The 25,759-nt window shown below is 35.0% G+C and overlaps 2 protein-coding genes across 3 annotated transcripts; both read left to right on the top strand.

Annotated features, from left to right (window-relative positions):
- LOC102623396 (blue copper protein 1b-like) lies at window positions 1-3,168 on the top strand. Its single transcript, XM_006470452.4, has 2 exons — window positions 1-502; window positions 2,529-3,168. The coding sequence occupies exons 1-2, from the start codon at window positions 286-288 to the stop codon at window positions 3,038-3,040; spliced, it is 729 nt and encodes a 242-aa protein (XP_006470515.2). The 5' UTR covers window positions 1-285; the 3' UTR covers window positions 3,041-3,168.
- A 518-nt stretch (window positions 3,169-3,686) lies between these two features.
- Window positions 3,687-25,443, top strand: LOC102615291 (uncharacterized). 2 transcript variants are annotated; one of them, XM_052435531.1, is made up of 35 exons: window positions 3,687-3,923; window positions 4,118-4,285; window positions 4,375-4,464; window positions 4,885-5,021; window positions 5,113-5,203; window positions 5,291-5,373; window positions 5,539-5,645; window positions 6,458-6,610; window positions 7,177-7,241; window positions 7,782-7,869; window positions 7,960-8,038; window positions 8,125-8,233; window positions 9,645-9,704; window positions 9,833-9,951; window positions 11,667-12,048; window positions 12,143-12,327; window positions 12,454-12,526; window positions 13,633-13,783; window positions 13,888-14,057; window positions 14,213-14,563; window positions 16,472-16,639; window positions 16,736-17,029; window positions 17,485-17,661; window positions 18,281-18,544; window positions 19,164-19,262; window positions 19,407-19,591; window positions 20,778-21,113; window positions 22,063-22,216; window positions 22,345-22,455; window positions 22,783-22,950; window positions 23,286-23,412; window positions 24,071-24,226; window positions 24,306-24,418; window positions 24,499-24,558; window positions 24,939-25,443. In XM_052435531.1, the coding sequence occupies exons 1-35, from the start codon at window positions 3,750-3,752 to the stop codon at window positions 25,140-25,142; spliced, it is 5,451 nt and encodes a 1,816-aa protein (XP_052291491.1). In that variant the 5' UTR covers window positions 3,687-3,749; the 3' UTR covers window positions 25,143-25,443. The 2 variants fall into 2 exon arrangements, with proteins under 2 accessions (XP_052291491.1, XP_052291490.1); XM_052435530.1 differs by having other exon boundaries at window positions 5,110-5,203.
- Window positions 25,444-25,759: the final 316 nt, after the last annotated feature.

Genomic DNA, 25,759 nt, shown 5'->3' with positions numbered 1-25,759 from the left:
GTACATATCATGAAAATGATATTCATTCACAAGCGTCTCAGAATGGTTATCGTAAAAATGGTAAAATTATTATTATTTTTAATTATTATTTCAATTAACAGAAATACCATATCTTATATACTATATGTCACAGACACAGCAAAGCATCAAAATATTCAAAACCATTTTCTTAGTTCTTTAGCAGAAGGAGTTATTAAATAATGAACTGCTAAACCATATATAAAAATAAAAGGCGCGCATTAGTTCCATTAGTTTCACTTGTGAGACTGAGACCCAAAAAGAAATATGGAACAGGGAAGAAAGAGAGTGAGCCCCGTATCAGTCTTCTTCGCTTTCTTCTGTTTTCTTCTCCTTCGTCTTCTTTGCTTTTCAGGATCAGCTGAAGCTTACAAGAACTACACAGTTGGTGACTCATTGGGATGGTATGACAGTCAAGAGAAACCTGCTGTTGATTATCAGAAATGGGCTGATGCCAAAAACTTTAGCTTGGGAGATTTTCTCAGTAAGATTATTCTCTCAGTATACTTATGATCTTATTTATTAATTAATTTTGGTACTTGTTTTAACTTTTTACAGCATGGAACCCAGTTGCTTTTGATTTTATGTGTGAGTTTCTATTTTCAGTGATGTTTGAAATTTGTGAATCTTGGGTCAGTATCTAAACCCATATAAAGGAAATTGATACTATTTTACAATTTCTGAGTGAGCTAAACAGAAGCTGCTGCTCGGTAATTAGTTCACCAAAAGGAATGATCAATTAATCAAAGTTGCTTCTTCTTCTTCTTCTTCTTCCTCTTCTTTACTCAGAAAGTCTTCTCTGAATACCCAGATACTCTTGTTCATCAGGGAGATCGGTTAAATAAACAAATTAAAATCTAGCTAGCTCTTTGGTATGATTCATGAATCATATTGCAATATGTTGAATTCTCTTTACTAGATCTCTAACCAAATAAGCAAAACTTTAGCAGGAAGTTTCTAGCTATATGTCAAAAATCCCTTGTTACTTTCTTCATCAGTCTCTATATTCTGTTCCAACTTCCAACTACACCTCAATTGAATTATTTATTTCATCCAAATTTAGCTCTTGAACATGAAACCAAGCTATATATGTATGAAGCATAAAAGATGTCATATTTTCTTTCTTAATATCACCACAATCTTTTATTATTATTTTGGTAAATTAGTTATCTCCATTTGTTTATTAATTAAGTTAGTTTACCTCAATCATGACAAAGGAAGTACAAGGAAGTGGCTTTCTATTTTTTCAGAGATAAGAATAACTTTGTCTAATGATTAGTGATTTAGCCTTCTGGATTTTGGAGCATGTCATGTGATGCTTTTCCCTACAATAGCATGAAATTTAGTGCAAAAGCTTAGCTGAAAAAAGGAACATTAAAATAAAGGTAAGTGCTAAGATCACCGGCTGGTGCATGGTTTTTCATTGTATATAACAAGGTCTAGTTAAGGTCCTTCGTACAATATATGTTTTTTAAAATTTGTTGCCACTTGCAAATATAGCATTGTGCATGCGCATACACCAGAGCAAGACCCATAAGATAAGCTAGCGGATTCATAGATTCACTCACTCACATGCTCATTCCTAGGAGTTGAACAGTTGCTTTCAAAGGAATGTTTCCCCATGTGCAAGTACATGCTCATTCAATGGACATTGTTGGCTGACAAAAAACATCACCCGATGAGTTCTTTACATCTGGCACTTAATCATTGGCTTGTCGGCTAACTGATCAGTAAATTTATACCCAACTCTTACGACTTTCTGCCAGTTGTCCTTTATGAGGAGTGAGTACACACATGCACATTGATAAGGATATATTATTACATTACCAGTCCTCCTACTACGCCATGTGCATTTTGATCACCTCATGAGTTCATGTCCCAGCACTGAAAAGTACTCCGAATTTGCCAAAGTAATCCGACTTCATTTCAATTTGTTCATCAATATGCCAAAATCATCTAGAAAAAGACTAAAACACCCTCATTCTTGCTGTAAAACGGCTCAAACCATTATTTTACCTCCCGTTTCTCTAACAATATGTAATTTCTTTTTTCATTTTTTCTCGTGTAATTTAAATATTTAATTGTTCAAGTATGAGTCTTTTAATTCTGTTCTGTTTGTCATAATTTGTAGAAAAATCACTAGTACTATATAAATTTAATCTAAAGATGATTCCGTAGATGTCTACGTATAAATATCAACATATTTTAATATACGTCGTATAAAAGAAAGGGAGGGCGTTAAAGAACTTGTAATAATTATAAAAAAGATGTGGTTATGTTGGAGCTGATTTATAGTAGAGTACGAATCTTAAACACATACGCGAAGTAGTTAATAATAAAAAATTCATTAAAATTTTGATTGTGTGATTATGAAGAGGTAATCTACCTTTAAAACGGTTACAACATAGCCGCACCCTTATAAAAACTCTATAACTGCTAAAGATAGTTTCCTTGTAATGCATGGTGAAGATTCACAGAGGACTTGCATGTGTTGTTCATTGTGATTGCAGTTTTCAATACAGATACCAACCACTCAGTTGTGCAAACATACAATTTCACAACATACAAAGAATGCGATTACGATGATGCCCTAGACAGTGACACCAAGCTATGGTCGGCAGCAGATCCATCAAACACAGCAACATCTGGAGTGACGGTGCCGGTTCCTTTGCTCAAAGAAGGAACCACATATTTCTTTTCAAGCGACTACGATGGAGACCAATGCAGGAGCGGCCAACACTTCAAAATAAATGTCAGCCACGGGAAAGGGTTGCCGGAAAGTTTGAAGAGTCCGTCGGAACAATCCCCGGCTCCTAATAGTGCCGATTATAACAATGATGAATCCGCCCCGGATCTTGTCGTGCCTTCCACTTTCAATAAGCCTCGTGGGAATCAAAATAGTAATGACGACGATGGTGATAATGTAAAGAAACAATCTGGGGCTGTTTCTTTATTAGCTAAGTACTTGGATTGGAAATTCAATGGTATTTTGTTCTTGTTAGGGATTATTAGCATATTCTGATAAATTTCATCAATTTTTTTTTCATTTTTTTAAATTGTTTTTTTTACATGGCTTGTATTACTGCTATTTTAGAGATTAAACGTGTTCTTGTACTGTATAATTAATTAATTAAAAGCTACATTTTTATATTTGTAATGCTTCTTTTGATTTCTAGATGATCCAAGCGAACAATGATAGTAGTAAATTGGTAATATATGAGAAGAGCAGAGTTTTCAATAGGCTTGTAAGAGCATTGATATTTAAACAGTAGGAAAATACTAGTAATATAAAAATAGTGTTACTGTTCATGCTGTAATATTACTATAACACACTAATATTAGGAAAAGAAAATACCCGTTTTTTCTCTTGGTATCCTCTTATAATTTTAAAGACCAGAAAAATGAGGTTTCATTACCTCATTGAGCTAATAAAAGTGGTATCAAATTTTTTTTCAAATTGAGATTTATTTTAGGACTTAACTTTTGATTCAAATATAAGAGAAATTTGAAAGAGGAAAAACTAATTAGCTCGATATAGGAAAAGAAAATAACTATTTTTTAATTTTTTTTAAAAAAATAATTATGAAGAGTTGGGGAGTCTATATAGGAGGTGTTTATGTGGGCCGCGGCCGGTCCAAGCGCAGTATATAAAACCGAAAGACTCAGGCTGAAGGCTCGACAGACCCTTTTTGAAACAATTGGTTGAAAGTTGGTTGTCTTGGCTAAAAGAAATGGCGGACTCATCATCTTCATCGACATCGGAGTATGAGAAAGAAGAATTGCTGGATCGTATGCTCACGAGATTGGCTCTCTGTGATGACTCCAAGCTCGAAGCCTTACTCTCGAAGCTTCTCCCTCTCGCTATCTCCTCTCTCTCCGCTCACTCGACTCTCGTTCGCAACAAGGCAATTTAATTTAACCTCTCCCTCTTTCCCTATCCCTTTCACTTTAATTACTAATTAATTACTCTTTATGTCGATTTATAAAAAAAAAAATTTCTTATGCGGCTGGTTAATTACAATATTGACTCACTTGGGAATTTGAATTTTAAGCATTTCAAGTTATATAATAGTTTTTTGCCTGGTGATTGTGATTACAGGTTCTTGAGATATTGAGTCATGTGAACAAGAGAGTAAAACACCAGCTCGAGATTCGTTTGCCATTGGCCGAGTTATGGAAAGTGTATACAGAACCTCATGCTGCTTCAATGGTTAAGAACTTCTGCATTGTGTACATTGAGATGGCATTTGACCGTGCGAGTTTCAAGGTCTGTGCTTCATTTCTTTTACTTGTTTTGGAAAGCTTGCTTGCTATTGGAGCAATTCCGCAATTAAATCTTTTACCTTGCATTTGTAGGAAAAGGAAGATATGGGACCTGTACTTATAGCAAATGTTTCAAAACTGCCTCAACAACACCAAGATATTATCCTGAGAATTGCTGCTAGGGTATGTTGCATTTTTATCTACTTTTCTGATAGTTCGTATTTTAGGCACGTGTGTTAACGGGAGGAGATTTTTGCCCTTTGCCAACCAATGTGAGTTTGGTTCAGATGATCATTATGGGTTCAATTTCTTGAGGATTTCTGGATTCCATCCTTTATTTTAGAGAATTGGGAGGCTGTTCTGAACTAAAGTTGGATGCTATTTATCTATATAAGGGATATCCAAAAATTGAGAGGGAAATGGTCTGCCTATTTGTAATTTACTTTTGATGAATATCAATTATACAGGATTCTTTTATTAATAAATAAAAAAAGGAAGTACATTGGATTAGATTATCCTCTTCTTGTTTTGCTTTAAAAGAAAAAAAAAATTGATTTGCAGAGTCATGGTTATTTGTCTTTATTGACTGTTTCTCTGTTGCAGGTGATAGGTGAATGTCATGCAAGTGGAATTGATAATGAGGTTGCTCCAAAGTATAGATCAATAAGTGGTTCACAGGACAGGGAGCTATTTATAGAATTTTGCCGTCATACTATGTTGTATCAAATGCCACCTCAAGGGTCTGCCGCTCCCTTTATTGTTAGAAAATTATTATCTTTGAAGATAGTTTGTGTTCCAAATGTACTGAGATTTCGTGCTTACTTTTAGCAGCGGAGGAAGCCCACCTGGGCTTTCAGTTGTTCAAGCTAATCGTGTGATTGGGAAAAACCCATTGAAAAGTGATGTGATCTTAACAATGAAGGTGAAACTAGTTGGATTCAAGAGTGTTTTACTTAGATAACCATAATTCGTTCATAATCTGATAGATATTCTATTTCCACGTAAGCAGTTGGGAATCTTGAATGTGATTGAAGCTATGGAGCTGACTCCTGAACTCGTTTATCCCATATATTTGTCTGCTTGTGTAGATCGGTACATTTTTTTTTTCTTTTTATTACTTACATAAACATTACTCACTATTTTTCTCATTTAATGTTCTTTCTCGTATTCAAGAAGTTAAAGAATGATTAGTTTTTCCTCAAAAAGACAAAAATAATGAAACTATGATTTGTTGTTTGATGATTTTGTTCAATCAAGCCAAGATCCTGTTGTGAAGAGGGGGGAAGAGCTTCTGAAGAAGAAGGCTTTTGGTGCTAATTTAGAAGACCCAAACCTGGTGAACAGATTATTTTTACTTTTTAATGGTATGTAATGCAGAATTATTTTACCATTTTCTCCTGTTGGAGTGTTGAAACAAATACACGTTTTTTCCCTATATAAAACTGTTGATTTGTGAATATTGTACATTATGCATTTTTGACAAAGAATTAGTTTTTCCGAGAGTTGATTATAGGGGAAGCTATTATAAGCTATCAACAGAAGAAGAGAGAAGTGGATATCCGATCCTTACTTCATCTTATTATTTCAAATAGTTTGAGATGTCTGTACATGTGATTTTGGGAATGCTAAGGTCTATGTGATCTGTTGCTTATTATATTTCAATTATTTTTTGTTTTGTTGGGGTGCCCAGATACGTGTGCAGATTGTTTCTTTATGAAAAATGAAATAGCCAGTCGTTTTGAAATATCCATAATATTATGTTAAATTTTATCCCTAGAGTTAAATGCTAATTTTAGTTGTGCTGGATTTTTTTTTCCCTTTCATGATGATATAATGTATTACTAAAATCCTCTTGTATATTTGTTCTTTTGTCTTTTTATAGACATATTAGACACCTTTTCTTGACATTTTTCAAAGGCTAAGCCTCTGGCAATCACTAATTGAAAGGAGATGGGACTCTGTTTATTGGTTGTCACCCTTATTCAGTTTGCATACTTGATTAAACTAGGCACTCTTTCCTTAAATCCTCTAATACAGCAATCCCTATCATTTTTTTTTTCTGTTCTCTGTCATTTGGTTTCATAGAATCGATTGCTCGGTAGATACTTTTATACTGACAGGTCCGTATTGGTTGGACATGTTCTTAACAGTCATATATTGTTAACCCTTTATTCAGGAACTTTGGCAGCTGAAAATATTCCTCAAGAATCCAGAGTCAATCCTGGAAATGCTGCTCTGAAGACAAAATTGATGTCTATTTTCTGCAGATCTATTACAGCCGCAAACAGTTTCCCAGCCACATTGCAGTGCATATTTGGCTGTATGTATGGTATGCAGAAATTTTGTTTATTGGTATTCTGATACATGTTCTTTCAGTAGCAAATTTCATATAACTCCACTCAGAAGTTGGCTCATCTCAAGTATCAGCAAATCGATTCCCGTTAGCATAGTGTTCTACTGGAGTTTGAATTAGGTTCCGGATAAGATACTGTTAGTTTATTTTGTGGTCAAAAGTAAATATGCTTTTTCTCTTACAAATGCAAGCATTTATCCTATTAATTGTCTTCAAATGTGATTAGTGATAAGTTCACTTAAAACTAAAATATCAAGTTTATAAAAAGTGTTCAAGTGGTGTTACTCATATACATTTGAAGTATAGAAGACGGCACCAAAAAGTTAAAGAAAAGATAAGAGGAAGAGGAAGAAATTTTTTTTAAAAAAAAAAAATTGTAAGGCATTGGATAGCTGTTAACACATCTGTCATTGTCTTAGTCTTGAAGCATGAAGTATGTATGTGTTTTTCATTAATACATTTTATACTTATTTTCTCAGGAGCAATTATGCTGAGTTAGTCATGTGGGTGCCTTTGCTAATTTTTTCTCTTGAATTTAATAGGAACTGATACCACGATAAGGTTGAAGCAGCTGGGAATGGAATTCACAGTCTGGGTTTTCAAACACGTAAGGACTTCATGTATTCAAACCAAATGAAGTGGGCTGCTTGTGTGTTTGGTACTTATATTCAGTGATAAACATGTTGAATGAGTCCAGTCCAACTTTGCACATATGGGGGTGTACAAAAGGTTAAATTCTAATATCTGGGCACTTTCAAGCTTAAGCTTTTGGTTAAAGTCATAACTAAACAGTTGTTTGCAGTTCCTTTTTGTTTTTTTTGGGGGGGCGGGGGGGGGGCGAAGACAGAAAAAGCAACCTTTTAGTTAGAGTTTTGAAGAAATTGCCTTGCCCAATTAGACCTGCAGGAGCTTGCTTTGCTTCTTGGAGCGATTGTGGATGCTGGGCAGCAGTGTTACTTATACTTTTGTTAATATTATTTTTTTTCCTTTTCTTGCATAAATTGCAATTGGTTTTCTTACTAATTGTGATTTTTAATTTCCAATTATTTTTTTCATCTGTATGTATGTCAACATTAAGAAGTTTCCCATAGAGATTGGTCATTTCCACAGAAAGTATTCTATATTTTTGATAGTTTATTATATTCAGGCTAATCTTGATCAGCTGAAGCTTATGGGTCCTGTAATACTGAATGGGATTCTGAAATTGCTTGATGGTTATTCATATTCCGACTCAGGTTGGCGATGCAGTTGAATTTCTTTGAGCTTCCTGTGTTCATCTCTGTAAAGATTGATTTTTTCTGGACCTAAATGATCAAACTATGCAGATTCTGTTGCTAGGGATACAAAAAGTTTTGCTTTTCAGGCAATTGGATTGCTTGCACAGCGCCTGCCTCAGCTTTTCAGGTGTTCTATTGTCTCTACTTCTTTTGCTGGTTCTATACCCTTTTATGGAACTGAATAATGTAACGGGTATTTTCTCCCATCTTTAGAGACAAGATTGAAATGGCAGTTCGCCTTTTTGATGCACTGAAACTGGAGGCTTCATCTCTTCGTCTTGTTATACAAGAGGCAACTACTTCACTTGCTACTGCATACAAGGTAATGCGTTTTTCTCATCCTGTAGATTTCTTTTTCAGCTTTTATTTTGTCTCAGAAATTTAATCATAAATTCAGAATTTGGCTTGGGTCAATTTGAATTTACTCCTTGATACAATGCCTTGCTGGTTTCATCTATTTATATTTTCATCAAAACTCAAAACAGAACAAGATATACCCGATTGGAGTTAATATAGACCAACCTGTGTAAGAAGAGAGTAAAAAGGGATGTTGTTGATTTGTAGAGATAATATTCTGCAACTGTTCAATAGTTTAATTTTGTGTAAGGGTAGGACGGCATTGCTGATCTCTTGATATTGATTATGCAAGTCCTGGAAAATACTGCTATGATACCATGTAATCTTCATTAATTCCAGAAAGAGGAAGAGAGAGGAAAAAGGAAGAAAGAGAAGCAATCAATTATACAAAACTGTAATTCACTGTATAAAATAACATGTGGGAGAGGGATTTGGTGCATAAAGGAAGCCTTGATCGCACATAAGAAGTCTAGAATTGATGGTTGATTACTATGTCAAATAATTAGGTTAAATTTATGGGCCAACTAATATTGTTATCTTAGTAATGGAGATGTATCCCTATAAGAAATGGTTTATAAACTTTAACACTTCTACCTAGGCAGAATTAAACTTTTGTGTAGCTTGCAATGCAGAGTAGTAGCTCTCATTAGATCATGTAAATGGTGCATTATGGAGGGCAAGACCATTAGTCTTCTCCCTAATAAGAAGTTTTGAAATCCTATTTGCTCTTAGTTTATCCAAACCTTTTAGTTTATCAGAAAGGAATCTTCTAACATTCAAAGCTTGTCCCAAACACCATCTCAGGTACATACCAAAGAATAAATTTATGAAAAAATATGATTGCCATGCATAGAGACTTGTCACTTTCCAAACTGGCATGGAAATGTAAACTTATTCTTCATTTTTTTTTTTTGTTACGTCAGAAATCCAAACAGTTTAAAAAAAAAATGAATCTAGGTGAGAGTCTAAATATGCCTGGAGACCTTAGATAAATAAAAAGAAAGCTTTTCCACTCAATGTCATCACACCTAGCTCGGTAGTCATAGTCATGCAAAATGGACTGCTGGTTACCTCAATTTAACCTTTTTTTTTCAAATTTATATGAATTATCACGGTTCCCTACTATTGGAAAAAAATATTATTTATGTAAAATTGTAGTTTCTGGAGCTCCTATTTTTGCACTAGACATTGCTACCATCAATCAGCAGCTTAGGATAAGTCACCTACCATCTAGAAAGGCCCTCCTTGGATATATGACATCTCAGGTCCTGTTTGACGAGTAATGTTCTGCAATATGATCAATTACTTAATTTGTTTTCGCTCTTTGTCCCTTGTTTGGTGATGCTCTTGACACTGATTCAACATTTGAGCATCAGGGAGCACAACCAGCTGTATTGATAGAGTTGGAGAAGCTTCTGCTGCACAATTTTAATGCGGTATTGCACTATGACTCTTCATAAACTTTGTTTAACTGTTGTAGCTTAAAAATATGTACAGGATTTCCTAACTTGATTATTGTTTCTCAATACCACATGATGCAAATAAATATTATGCTGCTGACCAGGAACAAAGTGAAGTACGCTTCTGTGCTGTTAGATGGGCAACATCATTATTTGATTTGCAACATTGCCCTAGTCGGTTTATTTGTATGCTTGGAGCAGCAGATCCTAAGTTGGATATCAGGTATTACACTTGATTGGTTTTTAGAATAAGGGATATTGGCTATCTTCATTGTCTTAAATTTGTTATTGTCTTGCATTTGGAATGTGGTTATGGTGATCATATTATATCTTAAAACTTTTGCTATGTTGTTTTTGTCACACAACAAATAATTTTTATAGCCTTTTTTTTTAACTGCTCTTTTTGCGGATTAATCTTCAGACTGCTTTGAGCACTAATTCTGTTCTTGTAATCATATTGCTGAAAACATATATAGAGGAAACAAAAAACTTGTATTAAAAGATAAAACACGTACAAAAGCGAACAAGGTGTCCACAAAAAAGAACCCCCCTTAAGATCACAAAAAGATCTATACAACAATAGGATACTGATAAGATTTTATAAGTACAGGATCTATATGACTATAAGATCTTACAACAAAAATGAACTCAAAAACCCAGAATTAAGCCAACACCTTTTCCAAGATTAGATGAATGAATAAGAAAGAAGAATCTTGAATTCCTTAGTAACTGAGGCCCAAAGAGAAGCTAGTAACCACACTCTTTCCAAAGATGATGTCTTCCTCAGCATCTTTAAAGAACCTTCTATTTCTTTCAAACCCAATCACCCAAAAAATGGCCAGGACTGAACATTTCCTCAACATTCTAGCTTTTTCACCTTTCCCCAGAGCATGAATAGACTCTGAAAGCAGAGAATTGCTAGAAGCTGGGATCACCCAACAAATACTAGCTGCCTGAAGTAATCTATGCCGCAACTGAACAGCTTGGTGACAATGCAAAAAAAAAAAAAAAAAAAAAGAACTGCAGTTTCGAACCAAAATATACACAACGGGTTAGTAATGTAGATTATGTCAATTATCTAAAAGGATACTTCTGCATGACACAAAAAGAATACTGATTGTGGCTATCGTGATGCTGAAGGACATGATCTAAGATATCGTTGTATCGAGTAGTTGGATCATAATCTCTTATCATAAAAATGGCTGCGCAGCTTAGGTAGAATGCAAAGGCCTCCTTCCGGGGGGCTGGAGCCATCAGTGTGATACTACTCCGGAAGAGCTAGAATTCCACCATTTCTCTTGCACATGACACACCAAAAAGGAGACAAGCACACATTAGGATTCCATCTCTGAATAACATCACCAGTATTAAGTTTGCCTATAGCCAATGACCTAGCAAAAAATTGAACTTTATTAGGGACTTATTATTCCAAATCCTATGAGCAGGATGAAAGTTCAAGAGAGCTTGATCATCAATCAACTGATTGAAAAAGGATTTGCAAGGAAAAAATCCTTGAAGGGCTTGGCTCCCAGATCCTTTTATCCTCTACCAGAGCATTAATTGAAACATTCTCCAATAAAGCCAAAAGAGCTGAAACTTCTTGAATTTCTCTCTTGTTCAAATTCCTCAAAAAGTTGAAATTCCAGTTCCAATCTAAAGAGGAACTGATGCACCATTCAAGTGACAAGTTCATGCAATAGAAGTTATAAGTCAAATTATCTAATCACCCAATGATGTTTTAGGGCAGGAATGTGTAATCTATTGATCTGAATAACCAAAGCTTCCTTTTTATTGTTCACATCACTCAATCTTATAAACCACTCTATTTAAATGAAACTTCAGAACTTGCTTCTTTCTTTTGGCTTCTCTCTCTCCCCTTTCTTTTCGCCTCTTAATCATTATTCGAAGCTAATCTGCACCATCTTTTTTCTTCTCTAGGGAAATGGCACTCGAAGGCCTGTTTCCTGTCAAAGATGAAGGGCGGTTAATTAGTCAAAATCCTGATATTATATACCCAAAACTTGGTAGCATGTTAGAATATATTCTTAAGCAGCAGCCTAAGTTTGTAGATTCAACTGAAATGAGGGAACAGAAGCTTCTTTTTCCATCGAATATGTACGTGGCAATGATCAAATTTCTATTAAAGTGCTTTGAATTGGAGTTGGAGCAAAATAAAGATTTAGAAAAATCACTGGAGTTCATGTCTTCGGTGGAAACACTGTGTCTACTGCTAGAGCATGCTATGGCAACTGAAGGGTCTGTTGAGTTGCATGCCACTGCTTCCAAAACATTGATTACAATTGCATCTCATCTTCCAGAGGTTGGTTTCTGCAGACCTTGCATGCTTGGTTACTTTCTTCACTCCCCTTTTCTTGCTGGATTGTTTTTATGTGACAGATTTTTGTTCATTGTAGATGATTGCATCACACTATTCCCAAAGAGTTATCTGGTTAAAGCAATTACTGAGTCATATGGACTGGGATACACGTGAAGCTGTGGCACGCTTACTTGGCATAGCTTCCACAGCTCTTCCCTCAGCTACATCTACTGCTCTTATAAGCGAACTTGTTTCCAAAACTACTGAAATGCAAAAGTTAAGGTTTGTTGCCTCTTTTTGGAATAAACTCAAAATATGCAATATTGAGTTTCAAATCAATTCGTTTTCAAAGGTGTATTTTAATTGGAAACTTTCTTATTTGAGGCTCAATGTGATATAAATATTCAGGTTTGAGGCTCAGCATGGAGTTCTATGTGCCATAGGATATGTCACTGCAAATTCTATGTGTAGATCGCCTGCTGTAAGTTGTATAATTTCGTACTCACTGTCATTTATTTGTTCCTTTTTTCTAGGCATATTGGTCAGTCAACTTTTGACTATGCCGTATCACCACTTCATAAAATATATGTTGTATTATGTTGTTTTTAGCATCATTTGCATTATATCATCATTGTAACCTTATAGTTTCATCCTTTCTTATGCTGGGATTAAAATTCTTTAACTTGTCAGATATTTCCATCTTATGAACTACTTAAAATTGCTGTAAATTTTGACCGGCTGAACCTGTAATACCCACTTCTGAGAATTTAATGTATTTTTGTTCTGTCATCTGCATTTTTCTATAATTCATTGATATACCTGATGCTTAATTTTTAAATTTACACTACTTTTCTGTTACTGGCATGCATTCATTGGACTTGTCCTACAAATATGTGTTAAAGAGTTTCCAAAAATTTAGTTTGGTGCTTGTCACCATAATGCTTTGCATGTTTAGAACTGCTAAACCGCAATCTGTTTTGTAATTCTCTTCAACCAAATACTGTAAACTGTGAAAGCATCTTTGATTGCAGTTTGTATGAGATAGTTTTGAAACATGATTTAATTTGAGAACTATATTGACATGAAATGTAGTCATAATATATGAAGTATTTCATCTTCCGAGCAAAGTTCAAAGTGAATGTAGGAAAGTTGTCAATGTCACTGTCAACGGCTATGAAAGTTTTTTTGTCTGTGGGTACTTGAGATTCTCAACAAATTATTTTGGTTGAAATCATGGTGGAGACACTGATGTTGAAGTAGGATATAAACTCTTTGATACCATGACCTGATGAAACTTTCTTTGTTCCTAAAACTTTTTAGTTCACTACTTTCTTGCCGAAAATTAGGTTTTCTTATTTTCCTTGATAAAATTTGGGTAAATCTTAAATCAGATGGAAAATGACTTCAGATTTTCCCGTCATCTTTGTAGTAGTGAAATAAGAGCCCATATTAAATTGTGTTCTGTTATATGTGATGAGTACCAGCTATTTTTGTTAGGCCTTAGTTAATTTTGTTAGTAAAAGTAATTTTTTTGATGCTCTAAATGTGCATTTTATACTATTTTTTAACCATGACATTGATTCACAGATCCCGGAAGCATTATTTCAGAGTACACTTAAATGCCTTGTTGATGTGGTTAACTCTGAGACTGCAACATTATCCTCTGTTGCCATGCAAGCATTAGGTCATATTGGGCTGTGTGTACCATTGCCTCCTCTAATTCATGCATCTGATTCAGGTGAAGAAGTTGTGCATATGCTGGTGTCACAATTGTCTGGATGTCATTTTAGTAAATGTAACTAGAATGGATGAGTTACATTAAACACATACCTGAAATTGCAGTTGACATTCTGGAAATTTTACATGAGAAGTTGAGCAAGTTACTCTCCGGTGACGATACTAAAGCAATTCAGAAAATTGTCATCGCCCTTGGACAAATCTGTGCAAAGGAAACATCATCTTTGCACCTAAATAGTTCCCTCAATTTGATTTTCAGCCTTTGCCGGTCAAAGGTGGGTGGATAGGAATGACTGTTGTCTTTTATTATGATCTAATGTACTAGTTATTTTTTTAGATTGCGAATAACTAGTAAAGCTAATAATTAGAAAGGTAGTTCATTTGGTCAAGATTACATTCCTTTAACGTCTACAGTTTTGGCTTTTCACAGGTTGAGGATATCCTTTTTGCTGCTGGGGAGGCTCTATCATTTCTGTGGGGTGCTGTTCCAGTGACTGCTGATGTGATTCTTAAAACCAATTATACTTCACTTTCCATGTCCTCAAAATTTCTAATGGGAGATATGGACTCATCATGGTCAACTTTAAGCTCTGATTGGAAATGTGAGGCCAATGAAGATTGCCGTGTCATGATCAGAGATACAATTTCTAAAAAGCTTTTTGATGATCTTTTATATAGTAGTAGAAAAGAAGAGCGTTGTGCTGGGGCTGTTTGGTTACTATCTCTAACAATGTATTGCGGCCATCATCCAACCATCCAGCAAATGCTTCCAGAAATTCAGGTTTGCTATTGATTCTTTATATGTCCAACTTTCATTTATTTCACTTATGGTCATCGACTGTCTTTGTGAAGTTGACCTACCTGAGTAGCAGTGCAATTTTAGAGATGACTTCAATAACCTTCTTTTCATTACCTTCTTCTTTCTAGCATAGATTTTAATTTTGCTGGTGGAAATTTTTAAATCTAAAAGTTCTTCAAGTTTTATAACTTTTTTGAAAGATTTTTTTCTACACAGTGTTAATGTGTTTTGAGTAACAGGTCATTATGTATCCAGATTATTGGAGAAATTCTAGAATACATCAGAGATTCCATGTTAAGTATACAACAAATAAATGATATTATGCCATGTGTTTATTTATTTTGAAAAACCAAAATGCAAGCGATGGTTATATTAAATTTAACTACACGTCACACATTCAATTGTTGGTTGTATTACATTTGATTTACCATAGACTTTTTCAGATTATAGAATGTGCATGCTCCTTTTTGTTTTTGTTTTGGTTTTTTTTAATATGCAATTAACTTACACTAGCTTCTTTAAGTCAAATTAACACTCTTGATAATGGTATGGGTGGGCGTTCAGTTCAGGTTCACCCTTAGAAACTGTTTGGATTGAAATCTAGAAACCGATCGGGTTCAAATCTGGTTCAAATTTAACATAGACCAAGTTAAAAACCCGATCAGTTTCCCCAAAAAAAAAAAAAAAAAACTGAAATCCCTAATCTATAATCCCCCCCAGATTTTAATCCTAATTTATCTCAAAACCTGAGAATCATCATTTATTCAAAGTCATCTCTCGCTCACTCAAACTCAGCCCCTCATTTTTCTCAAACTCAACCCATCATTCCCATGCTCAACTGCAACCCATCATTCCCAAACTCAACCGCAACTGTTCTTCCACCCTTCATCGCACCACGGTGGAGCTTGTTGCCCTGCGAAGCAGCTGCTTCCCTTCATCACGCCACCGTTGATCTTGTTGCCTCTGCAAAGCAGCTGCATCTCCCTCTACTGTCCTTGAAGTCCACGAAGCTGCTGAACTATTTGTGGGATCTGACTCGTATCTGCCATTATCTCTCACTTCTTGTCTCTCACAGATCTTGGCCATCATCGTCACCCTTTTCATGAGTGTTTTATAATTGATTGTGGTGTGTTTGTAAGAGTAGTAATTGGAAGATTTTTTGTTGCGAAGGCTGTACCATCTAGTTTAGTTAGCCATTGTTGAAGACAACCGTATAATGCAGAGGATCTTTGTCATTATATATTTTGTGATTTTTCTTAAAAAAATTGGATTTATTTTTGGAATTAAGTTTGGTTCGGTTCGGTTCAGTTCAGGTTACAAATTTGAAACCAAATGGATTGAATTCTTCAACCCAAATGGGTTGGAACCCAAACTGAAACCGAACAACCTGAACCGAATCCCGATTTGACCACCCCTAGCTAATGGTCTATTGCACAAGAGTTGCATAATTGGCCCAGCATGGTGCAATACTACCTCTAATGTGCTATTGTACGATTTATGATTTAGCAGCAATTGCCTTTTTTCCATTTGGGATTTCACAAGGATGGAAGAAAGAAATTATGACTATGGTATTGAAAGAGGTGCTCAAAATTTGGGAAATCATTTTTTGTATCAATAATAATAAAAACATTTAATATCTAAAAGTTTGTATCTTTGGTTACTATTATCTAAAAGTTTTCCTAGAGGAATAAAAAATGAATTTTGCTGTACTCTTAACTGGGTGTACCTTTTTCCGCAGCAAATTATTCAATTATTTTTTTGCAGTCACTGAGAGGCCATTAGAGTTAAGATACTTATTAACTGTTGAATATTGCTATTTTCTCTTATTCCGAAATAACACTCTTATCATGGTCTTGTTATATAATTCAACAAATTGTTAAATGACTGCAGGAGGCTTTTTCGCATTTACTTGGTGAGCAGAATGAGCTTACACAGGAGCTGGCATCTCAGGGAATGAGTGTCGTTTACGAACTAGGTGATGCATCAATGAAGCAAAACTTGGTAGATGCACTTGTAACTACTTTGACTGGTTCAGGGAAGAGAAAAAGAACTGTCAAGGTGAAAGCAAATTTTGATGTTTCATATCTTGCTCTCTTTACACACACACACACGAATTCATTTCATTTTTTTTATTATTGTTGAATTTGATGATAGCTGGCTGAAGACTCGGAAGTGTTCCAAGAGGGTGCTATTGGTGAAGGTCTCGGTGGAGGGAAACTTAGCACTTATAAGGAGCTCTGCAATCTGGCAAATGAGATGGGGCAACCTGACCTTATCTATAAATTTATGGACCTGGCCAATTATCAAGTTTCTCTAAATTCCAAGAGAGGTGCTGCTTTTGGGTTTTCTAAGATAGCCAAGCAAGCAGGGGATGCTCTTAAGCCACACCTTCGTTTGTTGATTCCAAAGCTTGTTCGGTTTCAATATGATCCGGATAAAAATGTGCAGGTAAGAGAAAATCATTTGGCTCCCAACTATTAGCTGGAGGAAGTTTTTCTTGCTGCTTTTAGCGTATGTACCAAATTTCTTGTAAACATATTTCATGCCTCTTCTTACGCTATGAAAAATTTATGAATATTTCCTTTATTACTTAGGGTGCGTTTGGGATTGAAGTTGCACTAAAGTGTTTGGTAAATACTAGCTGTTGTAGCTTGGAAGCTATGTTGATATGGTTTTTCACTTGTATAATGAAAAATATATTATATCCTTAATAATTTTGTCAAAATTATTATTTAAAATTTATATTTACTGCAAATTATTAACTTTTGTTTCATAATTACAGTTTTTTTTTTCCACAGCAGTTGTAGCTTAAAAACTACACCTCAATCCCAAACAGGACCTTAGTTTGCATGGTCCTGTTACTGTGATATGCTCATTGTGCTCTGCTCTTGTGATGCTTGTAGGATGCAATGGCACACATATGGAAATCACTAGTGGCAGACCCTAAGAGGACAATAGATGAGCACTTGGACCTTATTTTTGATGATTTGTTAATACAAAGTGGATCTAGGCTTTGGCGTTCGCGTGAGGCTTCCTGTTTATCCCTTGCTGATATCATCCAAGGACGAAAATTTGATCAGGTTTGGAGAATTTTTTTTTTTTTTAACTTTCTTTTGTTTTCGTTGCAAAGTAAATTTTGTAAGAATGTTTTGTAAAATGCTGCCATCGAGTCCTCTCAAAAGTGTTTCTCAGGATGGTTAGACATTTTTCAAACCAATGCATGGATCAGATCTTCTGCTGCATGAAAAATTGAACATAAAAATAACTCCTAACAAACAATAATTGATTATACTTAATTTCATTCATTTATTTTTTTCATACTGGTAATATAATTTGTCACAGCATATTGTTATTATCAATCTGGTTTATGAAATTGTATAGCCTAGGCAGATGGTAATCGGTAGGCTGTGTTTAATCTGGGTAATTGTGTAAGGTTCAACTGTTGATAGGCAGACTAGATATCCTAATTTTTCTTTATTTGGGCATCGATTGAGTTTGCCAAAGCCATGTTGCACCTTATGGTTTTGCTAATCCTAACTGTTTTAGCATTATGAGCTTTCTGTAATAGGTTGGAATTAATTAATTCCCTTGCCGATAGTCACCCAATGCCTAGTTTAAGTTGGTTTTCTTGCAAAAGCTGTCAACATGAACCGTCTTTTCGGTTTTGTGGTTTTTACTAGTTGCATTCTTGTAATATAGGTCGGAAAGCATTTAAGAAGAATTTGGACAGCAGCATTCCGTGCCATGGATGATATAAAGGAGACTGTTCGAATTGCTGGTGATAAGTTATGCCGTTCTGTAACTTCATTAACTATACGGCTCTGTGATGTCACACTTACTGAAATATCAGATGCAAGGCAATCAATGGATATTGTGCTGCCTTTCCTGCTTGCAGAAGGCATATTAAGTAAAGTTGACATTATTTCTAAGGCTTCAATTGGAGTTGTAATGAAGCTTGTAAAGGTAAACTATACTCTGTATTGTTATTTCTCTGTATTTGAAATTTTTTTTTATTGTTTAATTTCTTAATTTATATTTGAAAAAATATATTCTTAATTTATTTACCAACAGAACCTTCGGTTGACTTCATCAATTAGGCAAGATGCAGCTTAGCCTTTTCTATTGTCAGAATATTACGTGTATGTAATATACATAGGGCAGGATTGCATCGTATCTTCTACACAAATTATTGCACAGCTTTTAAACCATTGTACGTGCAATTTCTATGGTTGATGTGAAATCTCACACGTGAAGTAATGCAAAATTTCTACACCATAATATTCAATGCTTTAAATCTTATGTAAAAATGTGTTGAAAATGAGGTTTCTTGATCCTGACCGAAATACATTTATATCTCCTGTTTCATATTTATTTTTAAACCAGCCAAGTATTTGTACATTACAAGACACAGTGAAAGGTCTGTCTACCTCTCATGTGGAATATTTGTAATACATCAGTTAATTCATTTAGATTCTTGTGATTGGAGGAAACGTTATGTTATTCTCTTATTGTAGGTTTAAATAGGATGATTGCTTTTTATTGCTTTTAATTGCCTGCATCACTATATTTTATTTCTGTGCAGGGTGCAGGGATTGCAATTCGCCCGCACTTATCTGATTTAGTTTCTTGCATGCTGGAAAGTTTGTCAAGCCTTGAAGATCAAGGGCTCAATTACATTGAGGTTTGATATAGACTTTTGTTCCCTTTTTCTGAGAATATTATTTAGGTTTATCAGAAATTTTGTGCCTCCTTAGCACCTTAAAGATGAGTTCATACATATTCAGTAATCTGCCAGTAATCTGCGTGTTTACTTTCTCTCCTCTAGTTGCATGCAGCAAATGCTGGAATACAAACAGAGAAGCTTGAGAATTTGAGAATTTCGATTGCAAAAGGATCTCCCATGTGGGATACACTTGACCTCTGCATTAATGTTGTGGATACTGAGTCATTAGATCAGTTAGTTCCTCATCTTGCTCGTTTGGTTCGTTCTGGCGTTGGCCTCAACACAAGGTGGGAAAGTACAGTGAATTTCATCATCATTTGGCAATTAAAGGCTACTGGAATGTTTAACTTAATTATCTTCTCTGCATTATTTTCTCTGCTTCGATGCTAAAGGGATTAAGCAAATGAATTTCTCAAAAGAAGATCCATGCAACCATTTTTAACCTGTTCTTTTGTATTATAAATTAGACTGATCTGTTGACTAGATTGAGCTTCACTGAAAGTGCAAGTTTGGTTGGGCACTGGGTTGTGTCATCTCATAATTATGATTGGATTCAGCAAGGGGCATACGATGACAATTTCCCACATGGAAATTTCCTTAGATATTTGGCCAACTTAAATTACTTTCTACTTGGTCTTACCTGGAAATTTAAAAATTTTATGAGATGTTTCTTATAAGATAAAATACACTTTCTATCTTTGCCTCTCTTTGTGTCTCTCTCACACGTAAACACACACAAACATGCACTAGTTCAGTTTTCTGTTTCATTGCTTTCTGTTTGTCAAAAAAATTGATTTATGCTTGATGTGGTAGGGGATTATATCAGTCCATTCTTTCATTAATTTGCAACAATCTGAGATTTTTGGTTTAAATGGTTTTCCTGTTGAAATAGATGCATAAAAGCTATGACCCCAAAATTTAAAAAAACCGAGGAATGCTTTTGTTTTGTCTAGAGGAAAGTCCTCTACCCTGATTCATGTTTCCTGATACCCAGGCTATGTGATCTTAAGACCCTTCAATGGGACAATGACATCCACCTCTACATTGAACTGCTGTAATCTTTTCCTAGTACTGGGTTCCTCTGTCATGAAATTTATGTATATCCTTGACCACTTCCAGTTGGAATGAATAATAGAGTGTTCTGTTTGCTGAGAAGTCTTAAATACAAACGAAACATCAATCTTTTTGGTTTGCCACATGCTCTCACCTTTCATCTATCACTCTTATCACAATCCAATTCCTGACCCCCGAGTATGATGCAATTTTCTGTACATGGCGTGCAATAACAAAGTAGTGTAGCAACATTGTTCTCAAAAAAAAAAAGAACTGAAATAATATTAGAGGAGGTTTCTGCTTTGTCTTCAAGGATCAAGCATAATAAGTTCTGAAGGATTCTAGTGTCTGTTCTGTAAAGAATTTAAATATAGTCAACTACTATTGAGCTGCCATTATGGTTGATACTTCTGGTTGTAGGGTTGGTGTTGCCAGCTTTATCAGTTTATTGGTCCAAAAGATTGGTATGGATATAAAGCCGTATACAAGCATGCTATTGAGGCTGTTGTTTCCTGTTGTGAAAGAGGAGAAAAGTGCTGCTGCCAAACGTGCTTTTGCAAGTGCTTGTGCTTCAGTTCTGAAGTATGCAGCTCCCTCTCAAGCTCAAAAGTTGATTGAAGAAACTGCTGCTTTGCATATTGATGACAAGAATTCTCAAATTTCATGTGCAATTCTACTGAAGAGCTATTCATCTGTGGCCTCAGATGTTTTGAGTGGATATCATGCAGTGATTGTTCCAGTTATATTTATTTCAAGGTCTGTATTAGATTGTCTTTAGTTAATTTATGATATTCTCCTTCGTCTAACCCTTATGCACCTTACAATTTGTCATGAAATTGGTCCCTCTTATCTTGGCCTGATATATACTCTGTTTCTTGGATTTTTGTGTTCAGTATAATGAATGTTTAAACAAACCAATAATCTAAACATGTGAAAATACATAGACAACCAAATATTTTGATTTGGTGGAAAAATATAGTTCATTGCTTGTCATGGTTCCCTTCATCCATGCTTAATATAGCTCTTTCATTCTTTACTAGATATATGGAATTAAATATCCATTCCCTGTTGATATTTAGTTAAGGCAACAATTGGTTCTTCAACCCTTTTTGTTTCACTTATACTATTTTTTGGTTGAATTTCATTACCTCCTATGAGTGGCTTTATTACAAGTGTACGTACCTGGTCTGAAGAGTATGCTGAGACCTCCCTGAAAGGTTTAGGGGAAGCGATTGATGATCTTAGGAGAGGTTTATGGTGATTATTAGACTCCCAAGGGACGCTTTTAATTTAGACCCCAGCGGGACTCTCTATGTTCTAGCAAAACCTGAGCAAAGATTAAACAATTTTTTTCCATAGTGTTTTTGGGCTTTTGAGCTATGCACAGAAAATGGACTAAAACTGCCCAAAGATAATGGTGCTGAATCAAATTCTCAAAAAGGGGCGAGTAAAGAGTAATTCACTATGACTAGCCTAGACTTCACAAATTTGAAATCATCTGCATAACAACTTGCAGCTTATATATTGAAAGAACTCCAAATTTTCAGTGAATGACACCCAGATTGGTTTTCATCAAATAAGTCACAAGCACTTTATATCTTGGCTGATAAGAAAAATTCCTTTAGTGTTATGAAACTTCTCCATGTATTTATATATTCTTATATAATTTCCGATTGAACTAAAAATCATGTCAAACCCTTCGCAGATTTGAAGATGATAAGTATGTTTCTGATCTTTTTGAGGAATTGTGGGAAGAAAATACCAGTGGTGACCGGGTCACCCTTCAATTGTATTTGGGAGAAATTGTTTCTTTGATTTGTGAGGGCATTGCCTCGTCATCTTGGAGTAGTAAACGAAAGGTGAGGATAATATTTACTTTTCCATCGAACCTTCTTTCTAATTTTCCTATTTTTGAGTTATTTGGTCCTTTTGCTGTCCACCCATTTCGTATGATGTTTGTTTGGTGTATTTTTGTTTGCACTGTCAGTCAGCTAAGGCAATTTGCAAGCTTGGGGAAATTTTAGGTGAATCCCTGTCAAATTATCATCATGTCCTTCTGGAGTCGATTATGAAGGAAGTTCCAGGCCGTTTGTGGGAGGTAGGTTGATCTCTTGATGAGGTTTGATAAGAAAAGTGCTTGGCCTCAAAGTTCATAAGATGCATCCTTTCATGCTGCAATGGCATCAGTGCACTAATACTTTCAACATAACCACACGACCGTAATAAAATGTTATGTCATATGTTGAAAGCATGATTATTGACATATGTTGACGACCGTAATAAAATGTTATGCCATATGTTGAAAGCATGATTATTGGCATATGTTAAATGTCATTTGTTCTTGATCATCAATTAATATGATAGGATTATAGTTGTTTTTGTTTTACCATTAAATGCCTCTTCTAATATTTTTGAAATGTAACAGGGAAAGGATGCCCTTTTATATGCAATAGGTTCTATTTCTACTTCTTGCCATAAGGATATTTCTGCTGAGGATCCTACCACTCCCTTTGCCATTGTGGATATGGTATCCTCTGCTTGCCGAAAAAAGATCAAGAAATATCGTGAAGCAGCTTTCTCCTGTCTTGAACAGGTAAATATCAAATGATAATTCTTTCTATCTTTACTCCGTATAAAGCTGTGTTCGCACTTGTGCTTTTTACTCCTTGGAATACGATCTTCAGTTGTACCTCAGACTATGTTTAACATGGGAGAAAGTCAACAGAAGATGTTGCTTTCTCCTGTTCTTACAAACCTAACATGTGCTTATGAACATCGAAACTATTTTCTAATTCTTCAGCCACTACAACAGCTTTGCCTTATTTTGGTTTGTCAGAATTCAGTCTTGGATGGACTGCTGATCAAACCTATATTTGATTTTTCTTGTTTGTTATTTAAGGTGCTTCCTTTTCTTTTTCATGTTTTCAGGTTATAAAAGCCTTTAGAGATCCAAAGTTCTTCAACATCATTTTTCCATTGTTATTCGAGATGTGTGGTTCGACAGCTCTGAACAAATCTGGGCAAGTACCTTTGCCAAGTGATGCTTCTAAGGAAGGTTGTTATATGACCTATTTTTCAACTAAGACGTTTGAATTTTCATTTTTTAACACGGCATCAATTTTAGTTGATGTGTCAATGAGCTGTGTGTGAGGGAGAGAGCATAGGTGGAGATAAACAGAGAATACTTGATGAGCTTTTCCCTATTATAAGAAATGAACATATTTATACTTGATAAGCTTTTCCCTATTATAAGAAATGAACATATTTATTCTGTTTTTCTGTGGTTTAATTTAATATATACCTCTTTAAGCTTTCAATAAAATTCTTTCTAATGGCACCTTAACCCTTATTTTGAGATCTAGTTGCATTGAGTTTTCTATGGAGTAGGATGTGCGCACCACTTGCTACACTTTTTATTTATTGTAGTTACTTTTATCTCCCTATTCCTTTTTCTCATCCTTGTAATTACAGGAGTACTTGTGTTTATCCCTCCTCTTCTCCTTTTATTTATTCTATATGGAGTAATAAAAATTTAAAGCAAGCAGTTATTCCTTGTCAGCTCTTCTTGTTATTGGCCATTCAATACTATTGAAAAATGCATGTATGATATAGTTGCCCTGCTACCCTATTTGCCTTGCATTAAATTATTCTGTAACATTTAAACGTGACATCAATGCCTTACTAGTTGTCTCATGCCTGATGCTTTTACACAGAATCAGCAGATGAAAGTGTTTCTGCTCCACTTGACAAAGTTCTGGACTGCGTGTCATCTTGCATTCATGTGGCACATGTAAATGATATTATTGAACAAGAAAAGAATTTGGTGCAGCTGTTCATGATTTCCTTGTCACCTGGATTTCCATGGACAGGTATCTTCTTCATCCCTTCTCCTTCTTATGGTTTTTCTGCAACTTTAGGACCTTTTATCAATTCCACTTTCATGAGCAGTCAAAATGTCTGCATTTTCATCAATTAAAGAACTTTGCTCAAGGCTTCAGAAAACGTTGGACGACTCTGCTGGAACCTCTCCACATGCTGGCATAAGTTCTCTAATTCAGGAGGTAATCAAAGCCTGTAGCATTCATTTAATATATTATTGAAATGCACGTTCAGTCTGACTCATAATTCATTTTTGTGTCAGCTGTTCCACACTGTGTCACCTAAGGTTGTAGAATGTATAAGCACTGTAAAGATTGCCCAGGTATGACATTTATATGTCTGTTTCTTTTAATTAGCTAATCAGTCTACTTATATTTTCTCCTGCCGATGATCATTTAGACATCAGGTAAAACTAGTTTATGTAATGAAAATAGAAAGGTTTTAAACCTGGATTATTTAAGTTTCGAAAAATTAGAATGTTTGCTATACACTTTTATGTTTCATGTTAATTCTACGCAAGTGCCCTTGAAATTAAAAGTAAGAACTGAAAAAGGGGTCCAGCTTATCTGTTCTCTCTTTTCCCAATTGCTTCTGAAGCAACTTTTTGTCCTGTACTCTTTAAGAGAAATGTTAATTACATTCTATTTGTTTCAGCTGCCCTCTTATTTCCTCTTATTCTGATGACATTCTGTCCTTATCCAGGTTCACATTTCTGCTTCGGAGTGTCTTCTGGAAATTTGCAAGCTGTTCAGGCAAATTTCATCTGTTTATTCCTCAAACATCGGGATCAAGGGTGAGCTGGTTCATCAGTGTGAGATGGAAAAAAATATGGAGGCGAAATCATTGCTTAAAAAATGCATTGATATCCTTGAAAACCTGGAAGTAAAGAATGTACAAGCAACCTGATTTGCCATCTCATTATGAAACTATCTATTACACTTGCATGTAAATCTTAAACTTCTTGATGTAGAATATCATGGTCAGGAAAATTATTTCCTAGGATAAAGAAAAGGGTGTTATAGAAAACAAATGCAACTTTAATGTACATTACATGTTAGGATTTTTGTTGCATTTTGATGGAGGTTTCAATCCTTCCTTTAGTTAGGGTTCTAGGTTGAGGTACCCTTTTCTTTTATTCAGCAATTTATAACTTTCTCTTTCTACTTGAACTTTAAAACAAGGAAATTTGAATTACTCTTTGGCTGCTTGCGAGTGTTTTATCCAATTTTTTATCCATATAATATGACTAAATTAGACAATTTCTTTCTTGTTACTTTCTTCCAACATGAAAAAATTTCCTTCACTGTCCACTTACAATGTAATTTATTTTCATCATCCTCTAAACTCACTCCGAATTAATTCTGAATTGTGTTGCCGGGTTTATCGATTTGTCTGTTCTAATTATGTTTTCCTTGTAAATTAATGTGTTAAGTGATGCATGAGAAGAGGAAAAAAGGGAGAGGGGGAGAGACTTCAAGTGGGTATTTCAAATTTTGAATAGGGGAGTTGCAAACGACGTCACT

The sequence above is a fragment of the Citrus sinensis genome, chromosome 2, assembly GCF_022201045.2.
Source record: "Citrus sinensis cultivar Valencia sweet orange chromosome 2, DVS_A1.0, whole genome shotgun sequence".
Taxonomy (NCBI): Eukaryota; Viridiplantae; Streptophyta; class Magnoliopsida; order Sapindales; family Rutaceae; genus Citrus; species Citrus sinensis.
Note: the sequence above shows the minus strand (reverse complement) of the source record. Positions and strands in the feature narration are given on the sequence as shown.